The sequence below is a fragment of the Sinocyclocheilus rhinocerous genome, unplaced genomic scaffold (genome assembly GCF_001515625.1).
Source record: "Sinocyclocheilus rhinocerous isolate Xijiao unplaced genomic scaffold, SAMN03320098_v1.1 scaffold554, whole genome shotgun sequence".
NCBI lineage: Eukaryota > Metazoa > Chordata > Actinopteri > Cypriniformes > Cyprinidae > Sinocyclocheilus > Sinocyclocheilus rhinocerous.
Window position 1 is genome coordinate 156,218 of NW_015627893.1, and position 16,987 is coordinate 173,204.

The 16,987-nt window shown below is 40.5% G+C and overlaps 1 protein-coding gene across 1 annotated transcript in view; it reads left to right on the forward strand.

Moving 5' to 3' along the window:
• Positions 1-12,303: 12,303 nt before the first annotated feature.
• The window catches only part of LOC107736946 (sodium- and chloride-dependent GABA transporter 1-like), a 25,746-nt gene continuing 21,062 nt past the window's right edge, over positions 12,304-16,987 (forward strand). Inside the window, exons 1-12 of the mRNA XM_016548328.1 lie at positions 12,304-12,674; positions 12,999-13,306; positions 13,422-13,553; positions 13,897-13,997; positions 14,099-14,208; positions 14,335-14,467; positions 14,713-14,847; positions 14,928-15,031; positions 15,390-15,514; positions 15,634-15,746; positions 16,447-16,578; positions 16,684-16,786. Of these exons, the coding sequence (XP_016403814.1) occupies positions 13,072-13,306; positions 13,422-13,553; positions 13,897-13,997; positions 14,099-14,208; positions 14,335-14,467; positions 14,713-14,847; positions 14,928-15,031; positions 15,390-15,514; positions 15,634-15,746; positions 16,447-16,578; positions 16,684-16,786 (1,423 nt within the window). The 5' untranslated portion in view covers positions 12,304-12,674; positions 12,999-13,071. The remainder of the gene's footprint in view (positions 12,675-12,998; positions 13,307-13,421; positions 13,554-13,896; positions 13,998-14,098; positions 14,209-14,334; positions 14,468-14,712; positions 14,848-14,927; positions 15,032-15,389; positions 15,515-15,633; positions 15,747-16,446; positions 16,579-16,683; positions 16,787-16,987) is intronic.

Here is a 16,987-nt window from a genome sequence, read left to right on the forward strand (position 1 = left end):
AAAAGAGGAATAACCAATGACATTTGAGGTTACAATTAAAACAGCAAGCCCCGCCCCACGACTGACAAAAATAAAAGTGTTTGCGCGAGCAGGTGAGGGAAGATCGAGCGCGAGGATGTGGGGAATGGTCATGCGCGTGCGAGGGCTTGTATTGCTCGCGAGGGTTTGAAATGAGCTCGCGGGCTCCTGTTTCCTCACGTGTAAATCTGTTTTCCTCTCGCGGAAGTGATTTACCCAGCAAATGAAACGATAACTCACAAGTATCTGGTCCACTGATGCCAAGAGAATTATAAATCATCTTATAACAGGCGTCCAATACTGACTTCCGGAAACGCTGGTTTCATCTGGCCAGAGGAAAACTGGCCACCCGACTGAGCCTGGTTTCTCCCAAGGTTTTTTCTCCATTCCTAGCTTCCTTGTGTTCCTTGTTCAATAATACATTATTGTTACTTACCAAGGATCCACCCCTGAGACTGATTCAAATCTTGTATATAGTGATCACAGACTCAAAAACAATGGGTTAAAGACCCATCTCTTTAACCTGGCTTACACATAACACACTAACACATTTCTAATATTCAAATCCGTTAAAGGATTTTTAGGCTGCATTAATTAGGTCAACCGGAAACGGGAACACTTTCCATAACACCCGATGTACTTGCTACATCGCTAGAAGAATGGCATCTACGTTAATATTAGTCTGTTTCTCTCTTATTCCGAAGTCACCGTAGCCACCAGATCCAGTCTCTATCCAGATCAGATGGTCACTGCAGTCACCCGGATCCAGTACGTATCCAGACCAGATGGTGGATCAGCACCTAGAAAGGACCTCTACAGCCCTGAAAGACAGCGGAGACCAGGACAACTAAAAGCACTATATAAATAAAGGTGACTTAACTTGACTTGACTTGTTAATCAACAACCGTATATATAAATCACCCCTTATGTGGCATTGCTACACATGAATCCAGCAGCACAGTTAATGCGTCTCCGTCAAGGTGAGCGGCCTATTGAGGATTATGTGTTGGACTTTATTGAACTGGCTCACTTAACATCATTGGATGAGTTGTGTTTAATGATATTTTTTCGTGGAGGGCTATCTGAGCCGCTCAGCGCATGCATGCCATTGTGGCATCTGAACTGGTCCTTAGTGGATTATATCGATCGGGCAATTCAATTGAACAGCTCTGCATTCACCGTGGGTGTGGTGGAGGAGGACCGCAACATGGCCACCACACCACAGCCTTCTACTGTCATGGTTACCTCTCTTGAATCTCGTACTGTCATGTCTGCTGTTCCAGAGTCTCCCTACAAGATGACCGCTAGCCCAGAGTCTCTCCATAAGATGGCTGCCAGTCCAGAGATTGTTCACAAAATGGCTGCCAACCCAGAGATTGTTCACAAAATAGCTGCCAACCTGTAGACTTTCCACAAAATGGCCGCCGTTCCAGAGTCTCGTCCCGTCATGGCTGCTGTTCCAGAGTCTCGTCCCATCTCAGCTGATCTTCCAGAGCCTCGTCACGTCTCAGCTGATCTTCCAGAGCCTAGTCACATCTCAGCTGGTCTTCCAGAGTCTTGTCACGTTATGCTGACCTTCCAGAGTCCCATCTCATCACATCTGCCATCTCAGAGCCACATCCTGTCTCGGTTATGGTACTGCAACCCACCACAGTCCTGTCAATAGAACACGTTGCTAAGAGTCAGAGACTCTCAGTATGAACTGCTGGCATTCTAGAGGTTGCTATGCTCCTGAGCCACTCAGTTTCAACACTCTCAAGTCTGCCAGCCGCTACTCACCTCAGTTCCCCATGCACAGCACCGTCAGTCTTGGAAATAGACAATGTACTCTCTGTCCTGCCAGTTATGGCTACGGCCATTCTCTGTGTTTGGGCCACACACACCACTGTACTTTCCCCAGAGGTGGCAGCCTTCGCTCCAGAAACTCCTGAGGTGGTGGCGCCCAATCTAATGCCTGAATCTGATCTCAAGTCTAGCCCAGAGAAGGCTTCTGATCCCAAGTCTAGCCCAAAGAAGTCTCCTGATGTAAAGTCTAGCCCAGAGAAGGCTTCTGTTCCCGAGTTTGGCCCAGAGAGGGCTACTGTTCCTGAGTTTAGTCCAGAGAGGGCTTCTGTTCCCGAGTCTAGCTCAGAGATTATTGCAGTCCATGACCACTGCCCCATGTTTTTTTCCACTCCTGATCTTAGTCTTTTGTCTGCTTCAGCCTCAGAACAAAGCTCAGTGTTCGCTTCAGCCCCTGACCTTAGTCTAGTGAGGTCTTCAGCTCCTGAGCACAGTACAAAAATGGCTTTAAAAAAGTCTATGAGTCTGATCTAGAGCCCGCTCTAATCCAGGAAAATGAGCCAGAGTTTGCCCCAGTCTATGAATCTGATCCAGAGTCCGCTCCAACTTACGAGTCTGTCCCAGAGTTCACTCCAGCCCTTGAATCTGTCCCAGAGTCCGCTCCTGTTCCCCCTGAGGTGGTAACTTCTGTTGCAGAACCTCCTCTGATAGTAGCAGCACTCTTTCCTGAGCTGTTCCCTGTCACCTCTGTTCTTACCACGGACACTATTTCTGAACTCTCCCTGGTACCTGATGCCGCTGTTACGGCCATGAGTGCCATCTCCGTACTATCTGTGTCTGTTGAAGCTCCTGTTGCTACTGCTGCAGAACCTCCAGAGGAGGCGGCATCGGCTGCAGAATCTCCAGAGGTGGCGGCATCCACTGCAGAACCTCCAGAGGAGGCGGCATCCGCTGCAGAACCTCCAGAGGTGGTGGGGGTGTTCGCTTCAGCTCCTCTCAAAATAGGGGTGTCCATGTATGAGCTCTTCGCCTGTTCCGTTACGGCTAAGAAGGCCGTTTCTGAACTCTCAGTCTGTCCTGTCACGGCTACGGAGGCCGTTTCTGAACTCTCATTCTGTCCTGTCACGTCTATGGAGGCCATTTCTGAACTCTCAGTCTGTTCTGTCACAGCTATGGAGGCAGTCTTTGAACTCTCAGTCTGTCCTGTTATGGCTAAGGAGGCCGTTTCTAAACCCTCAGTCAGTCCTGTTACGGCTAAGAAGGCCATTTCTGAACTCTCAGTCTGTCCTGTTCCAACCAAGGAGGTTTATTCTGAACTCTGTGACTGTCCTGTCCTGGCCAAGAAGGCCGGTCCCGAACTCTGTTTGTCTTGTAATGACCAAGGAGGTTGTTTCTGAACTCTCTGACTGTCCAGCCTTGGTCAAAAGGGCTGTCACTGATCTCTCTGCTCGCCCTGATATGGCCTACGATGCTGTTTATGAACTGTCTGTCTGTGTAAATTCTGCTGTTGAATCTGATTTTGAACTATCTGGCTTGCGAGTTTCAGTCAGTGAGTCTAATTATGAACTGTCTGCCCATCCAGTTTTTCCTAATGAATCGAATTATGGACTGTTTGTCTCTACTCGGGTGGTCTTCTGCTCCGTCTGCTCTGCCGTAGGGATTTTCTGCTCTGTCTGCTCCGCCGTGGTGGTCTTCTGCCCTGCTCTGGTGATCTTCAGCTCCGCCCTGGTGCTCTTCAGCTCCGCCTGCTCCACCAAAGTGGGCTCTAGCTCTGCTGTGCTTTCCTGCTCTGTCGGCTTTGCCCATGCTTCCTGCTTCGCTAGCTCCAACTCAGTCCCCTGTTCTTTCCCTTCCTCATGGACCTGGCCCTCCATCCCTCCCCCTGCTCCGCCTCCGCTCCACCTCCCTTCTGTACTCTGGTCTGTTCCTGTTAAGGAGCGTCTGGAAGCGTCCATTACACATAATCCTTTGCTTGGACTCATCAGAGCTCATCAATTGCAACCACCTGTCTCTCATTACCAGTCTCACACTATAAGAATGGCACACACACACGCTCACATCGCTGGTGACTGCATGTTCAAATTATTTCCTAGTTTCCTTGTGTTCCTTGTTTTCTGAGTTTCCTAGTTCTCAGAATTTCCTAGTTTTACCCTGCCTGTGTTTTGACCCTGGACTGTTTCCTTGTTTTTGATAGTTTGCTGCCTGCCCTGATCATTGCCTGTTTGTGGATTACTCTTTTGCCTCTGCCTTGGATATTATTGTTTGCTGTTTCTGGACCCTGCCTGTTTTGACCATGCTCTCTTTGAATAAAGCCTGCATTTGGATTCCCAACGCCGTTGTCGCCTCCCTCGTTACAATAGGAGGCACTTCCGGTCAGGGCCAGCCCTGGCCAATTTGCTGCCCTAGGCAAGATTTTACCTGGTGCCCCTTGCCTCACAGCCCATTCCACCAATAATCATTGAGTTCAAACATTCACACAGAAACTGCATAGCTTTTTCTTGATTTTTTATTTTATTTGGGAAACATGCCCCCCACCCCCCAAGATGCGCTTGATGCTGAATCGCTGGGCTGTACTGAGGTGGAGATGTCTGCAACAGCAACAGGTGGCCCTGTATTTTGAGGGATGGGGTTCATATATTTTAAAAGTGCATCTGAACAGATAAATGGAGGAGTATATGTGACTATTGGGTGTTACATTTTGTTATTAAAAAAAGCTGATGATAGTGAAACAGTAACACTTACAATAAGGTATAATTTGTTAACTTTAGTGAATGTATTAACTAACATGAACTAACAATGAACAATACATTTGTAACAGTATTTATTATTTTTGTTAAAGTTAGTTATTGAAAATTAACCTTATTTTAAATTGTTTCCTGTGAAACTATAAAAATATAGGTGCTGCCTAAGTCACATAATAAATTAAACATGAACAGCAAGAATAATTACATCTGGTATTCCTGCACAAAACTGTATTCATTTGAACACTTCTCTAGCATACAGTAGGCTACTGTTTAATCTTAAAAATACATTTGAATTGTTAGATTTCCAGTAGATGGCAGCAATGTACTAAACTGTAGCCCTTTCTAACATTATCACCATGAATTAAACTGAGAAACTTACATCTTTAAAGTGAATTTTACATAAAATATTGCTATTTAAATAAGCCCAGTTATACACAAACTGTTCCAAATTAGCCAATTCAAATGAAAAATAGCATAAATACCCAAATACTACACAACTATAGCGTAAAAATATTAAACCGTTATCATGTGACATGAAAAATGACACGATTATGTTGCAAAATCTTGGATCTCTGGAACTCCAGACATTGTTATTACCCTATTTTAAACTTTTAGATTAGGCTTTCTAGAATAGGCCAACATAAAGTTTGTTCACAAACTTTTACCTCATCTAGTTTATTTATATTAGCATATCCAACAGCATATCCAATAGCTCAGAAAAACTTGATGATGTATCAGAAACTATGGACTCTCACTTTTCTAGCATTATAGATACGGTTGCTCCTTTACGCTTAAGGAAGATTAAGGAAAACAGTCTGACACCGTGGTATAATGAGCACACTCTCACCCTAAAGAGAGCAGCCTTGAAAATGGAGCGCAAGCTGGAGGAAAACAAAACTAGAGGTATTTTGTGTTGCATGGCGGGAAAGTACCCTATCATACAGAAAAGCATTACAAACTGCTAGATCTGATTACTTTTCGTCTCTTTTAGAAGAAAACAAACATAACCCCAGGTATTTATTCAATACAGTGGCTAGATTAATGAAAAATAAAGCACCAACAGGCGTTAAGATTTCCCAGCAGCACAGCAGTAATGACTTTATGAACTACTTTAATTTTCATTAAAAAAACACAACATGACCCCAAAGATCTAGTTAATTACAGAACGATCTCGAATCTCCATTTTTTGTCAAAGATAGAAAAGGTAGTATCCTCACAATTATATTCCTTCTTAGAGAACAATGGTATCTGTGAGGATTTCCAGTCAGGATTTAGTATTATTATTATTAGTATTATTAGGATTTATCATAGTACTGAGACTGCTCTCATTAGAGTTACAAATGACCTGCTCTTATCATCTGATCATGGCTGTATCTCTCTATTAGTGCTACTGGATCTTATTGCTGCATTCGATACTATCGATCACAACATTCTTTTGAATAGACTAGAAAACTTTGTTGGCATTAGTGGAAGTGCATTAGCATGGTTCAAATCGTACTTATCTGACCATCATCAAATACAGTATGGAGTGCCACAAGGCTCAGTATTGGACCGTTGCTTTTCACACTTTACATGTTACCCTTGGGAGATATCATCAGGAAACACGGTGTTAGCTTTCACTGTTATGCTGATGACACTCAGCTCTATATTTCTTCGTGGCCCGGCGAAAAACCAGTTTGAAAAACTAACAGAATCCATAGTCGATATAAAAAAACTGGATGTCGAGTAATTTCTTACTGCTAAATTCTGAAAAAACTGAATTAATTATCAGACCTAAAACCTTCGCATATAATAACCTAGAACACTGTCTAACACTTGATGGATGTTCTGTCAATTCTTTGTGATCAGTTAGGAACCTAGGTGTGCTATTTGATAGCAATCTTTCCTATCCACGGAACCAGATGAGCCCTCTGCACAATCTAACTTTGCTGCAGCATGGATCAATTTGCTGTTTCGTCTGGCCGGAGGAGAACTGGACCCCTGACTGAGCCTGGTTTCTCCCAAGGTTTTTTCCTCCGTTCTGTCACCGATGAAGTTTTGGTTCCTTGCCGCTGTCGCCTCTGGCTTGCTTAGTTGGGGACACTTAATTTCCAGCGATATCGTCGACTTGATTGCACAGATACTATTTAAACTGAACTGAGCTGGACGATGACATCACTGAATTCAATGATGAACTGCCTTTAACTGAAAACTGAGTGTTTACTATTGTCCTTTTGCATTGACACACTATTTTCCTATTTTGATACTATAAAGCTGCTTTGACACAATCTGTATTGTTAAAAGCGCTATATAAATAAAGGTGACTTGACTTGACTATATGATCATAAACATTCATTACATAACATTACCTCTGTCTTTGTCCCGTTTTTCTTCTCTTCATATTTTCCTTCTCTGGGCACCAGAGGGCTTCGGTCTTTCTGACATAGAGATAATTTATTACTGAACATCTATCACAATCAGGTAGGCTAACTGATGTATGTGGAAGTGCTGTGCGGGGGAAGATTGATCATGCGTCGAACCGGTGTGCGTTGGGAGAGCAATAAAATAGCTGTTTTTGTGGGACGATCGCTTTTTTGTAATATTTTAAATTCATAGTATTGAAGTAGTATTGGTAATAATAAAAAAAAAAAACTATTTTGGCGCCCCTAGCATTTGCCTATTCCGCCTATTCCACGGGCTGGCCCTGCTACCTGTTTGGGGATGTTCCACTCAAAAAGACAAAAACAAATAATTTCAAATCATAAAGTTGCACTACAAATAATCCTTGTCCATCAATTTGACTAAATGAGCTGTCCATTTTTCTTCATGTTCTATTTTCAGACGTCAGGAGAATAACGTAACACTTGTTATTTTAAAGGGGTCATATGATGTTGCTAAAAATAACATTATTTTGTGTATTTGGTGTAATGAAATGTGTTTATGCGGTTTAAGGTTGCTTTCACAACAAAACACAGCGTCACACATGGTGGCCTAGAGTGAGCAGAAGCCGGGGGCTAGAGTGAGGAACGGCCGGAGGGCTAGAGTGAGCAGAGGCCGGTTATAAAGAATATCTCTTTGGATTTGAGACTTTAGTCTTAGCAACTTTACAAATCTTCTTTATGCACCAAGAGCTTGTAACACTCCAAACAGAAAGGAAAAATTGAAATCGCATCATATGACCCCTTTACTGTGACATGGTATAGGAATACCATTAGAAGAGCTCTTTTTGTCCACTGTATTTTTTTCTTCCTGATTAATTAAATTTTTCCTTTGTATTGTACCGCTGTAGCAGTATGAAAAAAGACAACATACAGTGTGGTCTGTTCTCCCGATTTAATTTACACTATACAATATCTCTCATGAATAATTCACTGGGAAACACTAATAATCTCAAGAGTTTTTCTCTTGCAGGTTTGTTTTTACACGAATGCTTCCTGGAAATCATTTGACAGAAATCACTTTGAAAAATTATCAGTCAATGTTCCAGTTAATTAATGTTTTTTGATTAAAGCAACGTCTTGCAATATATATAGACAGAGACATATATTACAGTAATATGTCTGTAATATTGCTGTAGAAATAATCAAGATTTTAGGGTTATTCATGGTCTGTTGAAAGTAATTTGCTAAAGTTGCTACGCTTTTAAATTTCCTTTTATTGTTCGATGGTTGAATAATATCACTTCATTGCACCCATTTTTTGGAAATGCTTCTTTTTGAGTTCATAGAATGAACCTTTCATTGATTGTTTACAGTTTAACTGAAGTTACTCCCATAATTTGTGCAAAAGTCATGGGGTGTAGGATAAAGGTTGACAGGAACCAGAGCGTCTAATGGCAGAGGCAGTGACACAATGACTTTATGCTTTATGCATGAAGACAGATTACAATTTACCATGCCACATCACATCGCACCATTGACTCTAAATGCCATAGGTTCTTTGTACAGTTTGTACGTTGCAATATTTTGAAACACAGATTAAAACTATAGTGGTTCAGTTAATAATGACTGTAGAATCCTTTAAAATGCAATTTTTCTCATTAAAAAAACAAATTATTCTCAATGCATCCCATTACCCCTATAATGTATGTTTAGGGTAATTACCATTACCCTATTACCTCCTTGCCTGATGAGTGAGAAGTGCAACCAGCTCTCTAAAATGTGGTTTGTTTACACTATATTTTAAACAGCAGGATGCTGTTGCTGCTTACTATAGCCATATGTTTACCGAAGAACGAGAGATTCATATCCAAATATTCAAATACTCATCAAAGTGAAGCTCTAGATCTAAAATTAGATTTACTTTCGACACAACCTCGACTGTTTATTTTTTGTTTATTAATTTTTTTCTTTCTGAGAAGCCAGAATACACAGCCCAATGCACCTCAGGAGGCAGCGAGCGCAATGATTAGTGCATTGACTGAAACAACTGATAGACATTTGGCAGAATTCCAGCCCTATAATATAGAAGAATCCCTAATTAAGCATCATGTGACGCTGGAAAGTGCCGCCGGCCTCTCTGTGGGCACAGATTCCACTCATCAGCCTAATTCAAATGCGAGGCACGCTCGTGGCGGTTTTATGAAAAGATCTGGGATGACAGCAACATGCACAAAGAGGGAAGGATCATTTTCTCTTCAGATTTAGGATGCTTCCTTTGTGTTTTTACTCCACAAATCGGAGCACTATCATTATACACGCAAGCCATTTTATAACCAATCAGAATGATCTATCAGCAGACACCCCCTCCCCCCACTTCCATTTGCATTCATCATTTTGTTGCATTACACTGCAATCATGAACCAATAAATGCACGCCAATGACGCTACAGTATTACACGCATACTGCATCTCTGACAGACGTGATTCACTTGTCCTTTGAGCTCAAGAGGAAAATGCTTTATTTTTGTGAATGTTTTTTGGAGGGGGGAGGTGGTGTGCCAAATTTGAGCTGACATCATCAGCACATGTAAATTTGCCTTATGTAAAAAACAAAAAAAGGGAAGACTGTCCCCTGAATGAGGGCTGAGCTCAGAAACTTGTTCAAAGGCTTGAGCGCATTCTTTCCGGGGCTGGAGGACTGCACGGTCAGAGCGATGCATCAGCCAGCCGCCTTTGAAGCGGATAAACCCTTTAAAACCATGAAGAGCATTTTCATACATTTTAGCTAGAGGCAGGTGGTTAGGGTTTTGATGTGTTCGCTAAGTACTCTTTTTGTCCAAACCTCTATAACAAAGCTCTTGCTGTTTCGTCTGTGGACTACAGTGTCAAATTTGCTTTGTGGATCTTGTTTAGAATTTGCACAGAAATCATTTCATCCTTCAAATATGCTACACTACTATATTGAAGGATTTATTATACAATTGATTATGTAGCTATAACTTGAGAAGATAAATTATACTTTTGCTGTGGTCTGCAAGAAACACTGATTCAGACCTCCATGTAAACATACGTCAGTGGACAATCACTGACAGCATTTGCTGCATGCCTGCCTCAGTAGAGGCTGTGTGGCAAAAGTCAGTTTCCATAGTGATTGCGGCAAATGCAGTAGATTAGCAGCAGTGTAGTGAGGAGAGATTGCAGACAATGTGACGCGCTCTGTGTTATGCTGTACTCATAATGCTCTGTGCACGATATATTTGACTGTTTTGTAGCTTCAAAACAAAAGTCTACATTTCAGTTGTTAATTAGAAATGAATGCCTGTCTAATATAATTAAACACACTATATGTGTTTTGCTATAATGATTTGTGTCCATAAATTTCTATAACAAGGAAGGGGAAAGTATCTTCTTTTTTTAAAGAATGAACTGTAAAGCCAGTTAAATGCTGGCTTAAACATTTAGGCCTGTGTGTAACTCGAGTGCAATTTTGAGGCAGAGAAAAAAATAGGAAAATTGAAACATGAAAATTTAATATTTGCTAATGAAAGGAGACAAAAAAGGGAAGATATGAATGGGAGCAAACCCCAGCAGAAACTCTAATATAACAAGGAGGCTGAGACCATTTTGCTGTTGCCTAGCAACACTTGAACAAAAATTTTAAAATGATTTCGATGCCCCATACTGCTTTGAGGGATGTATATTTTTATACAGCCCACCTAAATGGTCTGCGGTGCTCACACACAACCTGGATCCTCTGCACTTGTAACCAACAATTTATTGTCACTTTTTCAAGGTTCGCTAAGACAAGTCAGAGACACTGAATACGAAGCACTCTTAAACAGTAATGACACAAGAAGGATTGATTACTCTCTTATAGCTGACAGGATTTGCATATTTCATTAAAACAAAATCAAGCCCAAGTCGTTATGGGGTAGATGAGACAAATCATTTAAAAATATATGCATAATTTGATTCACAGTTTGATGAGAAATGATATAGTGGTTTCTTTCTCATATCATTTAGAACAGATGTTGTCATATTGTACTACCTATGAAGATTTCTTCAACTTACAGACTCTTAAATGAAAATAATAACTAAATAATTAAATAAAATGTAAAAGTTCCTTACACAAGCTTTTTTAAAAATATACAAATCACAATAGAATTCCTTTCCAGCAACATTAAATTCTCTTATATGTAAAACCAATAATAAAACATATATAAATATGATAGATCATACAATTCAAATGTATAGTTTAGTTTATAATTTTCATATTAAGACCTTGTTTGTTTTGCTTCTTCTGGTAACATCGAAATTAACTCTTCTTTCTTTCTTTCTTTCTTTCGTTCTTACTTTTTGTCACAAATATGAATTTATATGACTGAACAAACCTGACCCTGTCAAACACAAACAGTTTCCAAAATACCACGTTTTGACCTGTTATTGTTCTTTTTTTTTTTAATAATCTGAATGCCTTTGACAGCCTGTTGATTATCACATATATCTCTCTAAATGAGCCTATCTGGACATAACATGGTGTCACCAGCAAGCCAAAAGTACTCAAGTGTCCACAGCAGGTGCATAAATATGTCATGTTTTCACAGCCCATAACCAAAGGGAGATGCAGCCAGATGGAGTGCAAATGTTACATTTCATGTAGTATCATTAGTAGGTTAGTTCACCCCTCATTGGTTCACCATCTGCTTCCAATTGAGTTCTCCACTCTGAGCCAAGCTTTGAGAGAGGAGTTGAAATCTATACCACTCTGACCCAAATCCCACATTAACTTTTCATTAACCAGTGTTTACAGACTTTCACAATTCTGTCATTCAGAAGAAATTAAAAAGCTAGCTAGTAAGTGCATGATATATCTTTCATACATATGATGGACTGAAATATACTTTATATATAATTTATACTTTACTTACCGCATATTTATGGACTTCCAACAGAAGATCAAGACTGCGCTGTATACCAGGACATTTATGCAATCCAATTATGCATCCCATAAAGATAGTGTCCAAGATAATTTTTTATTTTTTTTATTGAGGCATTATTTCTTTAAGTGTTCAGTTTCAGATGAGGAGTGATATTTCCTGCTCACACCTGATGCTGTGTCAGTGGCTTCACCTGTTCTGCTCCTCATCTGCCATATTTTTAGTATATGTTATGGTTTGAAGTGGGCTGGGTTTGAAGAGGGATTTAGGATGGGCAGTGAATGCACGAGTTCATTTTAACCTCATGATAGCCACAGATGTGTGTGTGCGTGTGTGAGTAAATTAATGAAACGTGAATTTTAAGTCAAGATTTCAAGGATTTAAAGAGAGAGAGAGAAACATAAGAAATAGCCCATGTTTTTAATATGCTGCTGCATCCCAAGAATTGTGCTCAGTTTTAGAAAAAAGAAACCTAAATATTCAACTGATATATCGGACTAATTTTACGTGAGTGTGATGTTAACACATGCACATGCAAGGTAAAGATTTGCGTGCCTGACCTGAAAGTGTGTGTGTGTCCGTTGGGGGGTGTTGACTTTCACATGACATTGACGCTCTGGAAATGTTGAGTAGCTGCTGATCTCAGACAGTCGTTGCTCGGTGGATTCAGCACCACTCGCCCGTGGACAGCTCCCGCAGGACCGCTTTACATGGACAGAAGGCTCATTTACGTGCCAACTCATTCTGGAAGTTTACAACTTGGAGAGGAATCTACGGATACCTCACTGCATGACACACGGGCATATTGCTTTTGGGAAAGAAGCCAAATTCACTGTAAGTAGATACGAGAAATTTGGAAATGATTTTCATTTCATTAAAATGTCTTAAGTGTGTTTGTGTGCATGCGAGTCTGTGTGTTTAAATGCATTTAATTAAATGGGTATAACAATAGTAAATGCATCAAAACATTGCCGAAACATAACTGAGAAGCTGGCTGATCGTTCGATGGAAAAAAAATAAAATAAAAAAAGATTTATATCTGTAAATTGACTGTCATGACAGCCAATTCTGTCTCAATTAGAGACGGCAGCTCTCTCAGTGTTTTTTGTGTGTCTTTACGGGGGGAAACAGTGGTTTCGTGTGATTCGTTGTCTTCAGGTTAACTGAAACTGTGTCGGGTTTGATCGGGTGTTTGCGTGGTAGATCTCTGCTGCTGTCTAAAATCAGAGACATGGCGACAAACAACACCAAAAGCACCGACGGACAAGTTGTGACGGAACTCAACGAGATCACAACTAACGACAAACCCAAAGCAGAGGACGCCAAACCAGAGAAAAAGAATAAAGACATTCCAGACAGAGAAACTTGGGGTGGGAAATTTGATTTTCTCCTGTCATGTGTGGGCTACGCCATCGGACTGGGCAACGTGTGGAGATTTCCTTATCTGTGCGGGAAAAACGGCGGAGGTAAGAGCAGCTTCAGCTTCTCCAAGAGTCTGAGATGTTGTGTCAGGATGAATGTGTGCTTTGTGCTGCTGTGCACAGCTCCACTGGGTGCTTTCATCTATTTCTGTGATTCCAGGGGCTTTCTTGATTCCTTATTTTTTGACGCTTATTTTTGCGGGAGTTCCTCTGTTTTTTCTTGAGTGTGCTCTTGGACAGTACACATCCATTGGCGGCCTTGGGGTTTGGAAACTAGCTCCGATGTTCAAAGGTATATGATTTCTGTTCAGCACCTTTCTTTCTTATCTGCTCCCATACTAACTGCTGAACAAATACGAGTTGGTTTCTAGAAGTATGCAATGTTGGTGTTGTGTGAGACCTTCAATAAATGCAAAATTGAACGAGTGGATTTAAACGCATGGGTTTTGTGTTATGTACGTTTGTTATGACTGATATATGTTGTTCTGAAGATGCTAATGTACCCTCTGATGTTCAAAGCTGAAGACCAATTATGTAATAAAATGCAATGCTGCATAAAGGACGTTTTGACCAGGCGGTTCACATGCTGCTTTGAAGGAATGAATGTAAATTATAACACACTGTCATAACTACAGGTGTTGGTCTTGCGGCTGCTGTTCTCTCATTCTGGCTGAACATTTACTACATTGTCATCATTTCCTGGGCCCTGTACTACTTATACAACTCCTTTACCACTGTAAGTATTCCTTGTCACATGCGTTTGCAAGCCATAAAAAAAAGTCATTTGGAGAATGTATTTAAAAAAAGAAAAGTAAAGCATTCTTCTGCTCTTTGTAGGAGCTTCCATGGAAATCTTGTAACAATCCATGGAACACAGACAGATGTTACACAAACTACAGCATAGTAGACACCACCAATCTCACCAGCGCTGTCATGGAGTTTTGGGAGTAAGATTTTGGGCAAATTGATGTGCATGACCTTCTTTGACCTTTGTACATGAAAATACATAATACATGTGTCCAGTAAGTGTCTTGTTGTGAAGTGTAATTGTGTTGCATGATGTGCTTATACAGACGCAATATGCATCAAATGACTGATGGCTTAGAAAAACCTGGTGAAATTCGTGTGCCACTAGCAATAACACTGGCCATTGCCTGGGTCCTCGTGTACTTCTGTATCTGGAAAGGTGTTAGCTGGACTGGAAAGGTGAGATGTCTTTGTTAGTCTGTTTTCAAGAGTTCGGTCTGGATTTTGAGTGAGTTTGTAATGATTTCACCGCATTGAATGTAAAACACACATGCTTGCCATCAACTTTGTGGGAGTAGGCAAAAATGCTCTATGGGTTTCTTGTCCCATGAAAGCAATTTCCAGCATTTTTTAACAGACACGAACATACATGCTGAACAAATGCAAATGGGGAAATATCTGATAGAGAAATCAATGTTTTGCAGGTTGTTTACTTCTCTGCCACCTACCCATACTTCATGTTGTTCATTTTGTTTATCCGTGGAGTGACCCTGCCTGGGGCTAAAGATGGAATCATGTTCTATGTCACTCCTGATTTTGAGAAGCTGAAGCAGTCTGAGGTGATTTTACATGTTTCATCATTTAAGCAGGATCAAACAAACCCAAGCTAGCTGCTAAACAGTTTCATTTTCCATCTCAGGTTTGGCTGGATGCTGCAACACAGATTTTCTTCTCCTATGGTTTGGGACTAGGCTCTCTTATTGCTCTGGGCAGCTACAACCCTTTCAATAACAATGTGTACAGGTATGAATGATGCAATCAACATTTCATCAGTTAGATAACTCGACCCTCTTTCAGTGTTTCAGGCCCTTTTCACCCTGACCATTTGTTTTTTTTTCATGCTGTGAATGATGTTTGTTTGAACAAGCCAGATCTCTAACTGTGACTGACTGTGATTATGTGCCCATTATCAGACTTGACATTTTAGCATATGAATAGTGAGAATTACCATCAAATTAAATTTGAAGTTTGGCTATATCACTTACATAATCCTTACATCTTCTCCTGAAATGCTAAAATGATATGCAGCTTTCAGATCAGACAAAGACGTTTATAGCACATTTGAAGACAGAATCCTTTTTCCCCCTCTTTTTTTCTGCAGGGATTCTATCATCGTGTGCTGTATAAATGCCTTCACTAGTATGTTTGCTGGATTTGTGATTTTCTCTATTGTGGGCTTCATGGCACATGTGACAAAGAGATCAATAGCTGATGTAGCTGCATCAGGTAATCCGTTCATTTTTACATAATTAGAATATTGCATTTTACATTTTTGTATCGGTTGAAGTATGGATATTTCTCTTAAAGTGTTAATATAACTGTTGTTTTTCTCATGGCTTACACAGGTCCTGGTTTGGCGTTTTTAGCTTATCCAGAAGCTGTGACGCAGTTGCCCGTCTCACCACTGTGGGCTATTCTCTTCTTCTCCATGCTGCTGATGCTGGGAATCGACAGTCAGGTGAGAATATCACATATTCAAGCTCTGACCTAGAAACAGAAGTGAACGGGATCTGGTAGGTACTTCAGAGTCCCTGGCGACCACACAAGGAAACATAAGGAACATTAAAAACACTCAACTGGCCTTGTGCCAAATAAAATCTTTCGATGTTGATTTCTGCCTTTATGGCTGCATGCATTGAGGATTTTAAACTGATGTCCATTGTCTCTTAAGCTGGAGATAGTGGGAATGTTGCAATGCTAGCAAAATAAACTGGGGTAGAATCGATCCCATCCCTGTGGCACCAAAAAATATAGAATTTAGTACTTGTTTTATGTCCTTTACTGTAATGAATTGTGTTTGTTTTTGGAAAGTCATATAAAACCAACTCTGATTGGATGTCGTTACGTTATAACAAACACATGCACACACACACACACACACACACACACACCTGTGCATACAGATTTATTGAATGTAACCTAATTGTTTGTTGCGATTAATATGCTCACAAAATTTATTATTTATTATTATTTATTTCTTATTGAAAATTGGTTTCACACTGGAGCCATTTATGTGTAAAAACAACAAAATTAATTTTGTGTTGTGATCTATTGCTATATTTTCTTCATGCTACCATCAGTTCACAGAATGCTTCAGTGTGTTCAAAAAATGCCATATAAATGCAATTTCAAAACACCATTGTTGATGTTGTTTTCAGTTCTGCACAGTGGAGGGCTTCATCACTGCTCTGGTGGATGAATTCCCACGGCTGCTCAGGAAAAGAAGAGAGATTTTCATTGCATGTGTTTGCATTGTATCCTACGCCATTGGGCTGTCCAATATCACGCAGGTAAATCAATGAAGGAAGCAGATGATGAGATGTTTGACCAGAGGTTGTATATTAATATGATTGCAGGCTGCAGGGCCTTGTATTGATTTTCTTGCTTTGTTTTAGGGTGGCCTCTATGTGTTTAAACTCTTCGACTATTACTCAGCCAGTGGAATGTGTCTGCTTTTCCTGGTGTTCTTTGAGTGTATCTCAATCTCCTGGTGCTATGGTGAGTCCTTTTTATGTCCTCTTAAAACATGTATTTTGCATTGTGCTCATCCTTTGCATTGAATAGCATTATAAAAACGGACAGAAATGCTTTGGCTGTCAGTCATAAATAGTCATAAATAATCCTGTCACAACAAAAGTGCATCCAGTGGGACAGGGCCACAAAATGGCATCTACGCCAATACTGTTGCAAAAAAAAAAA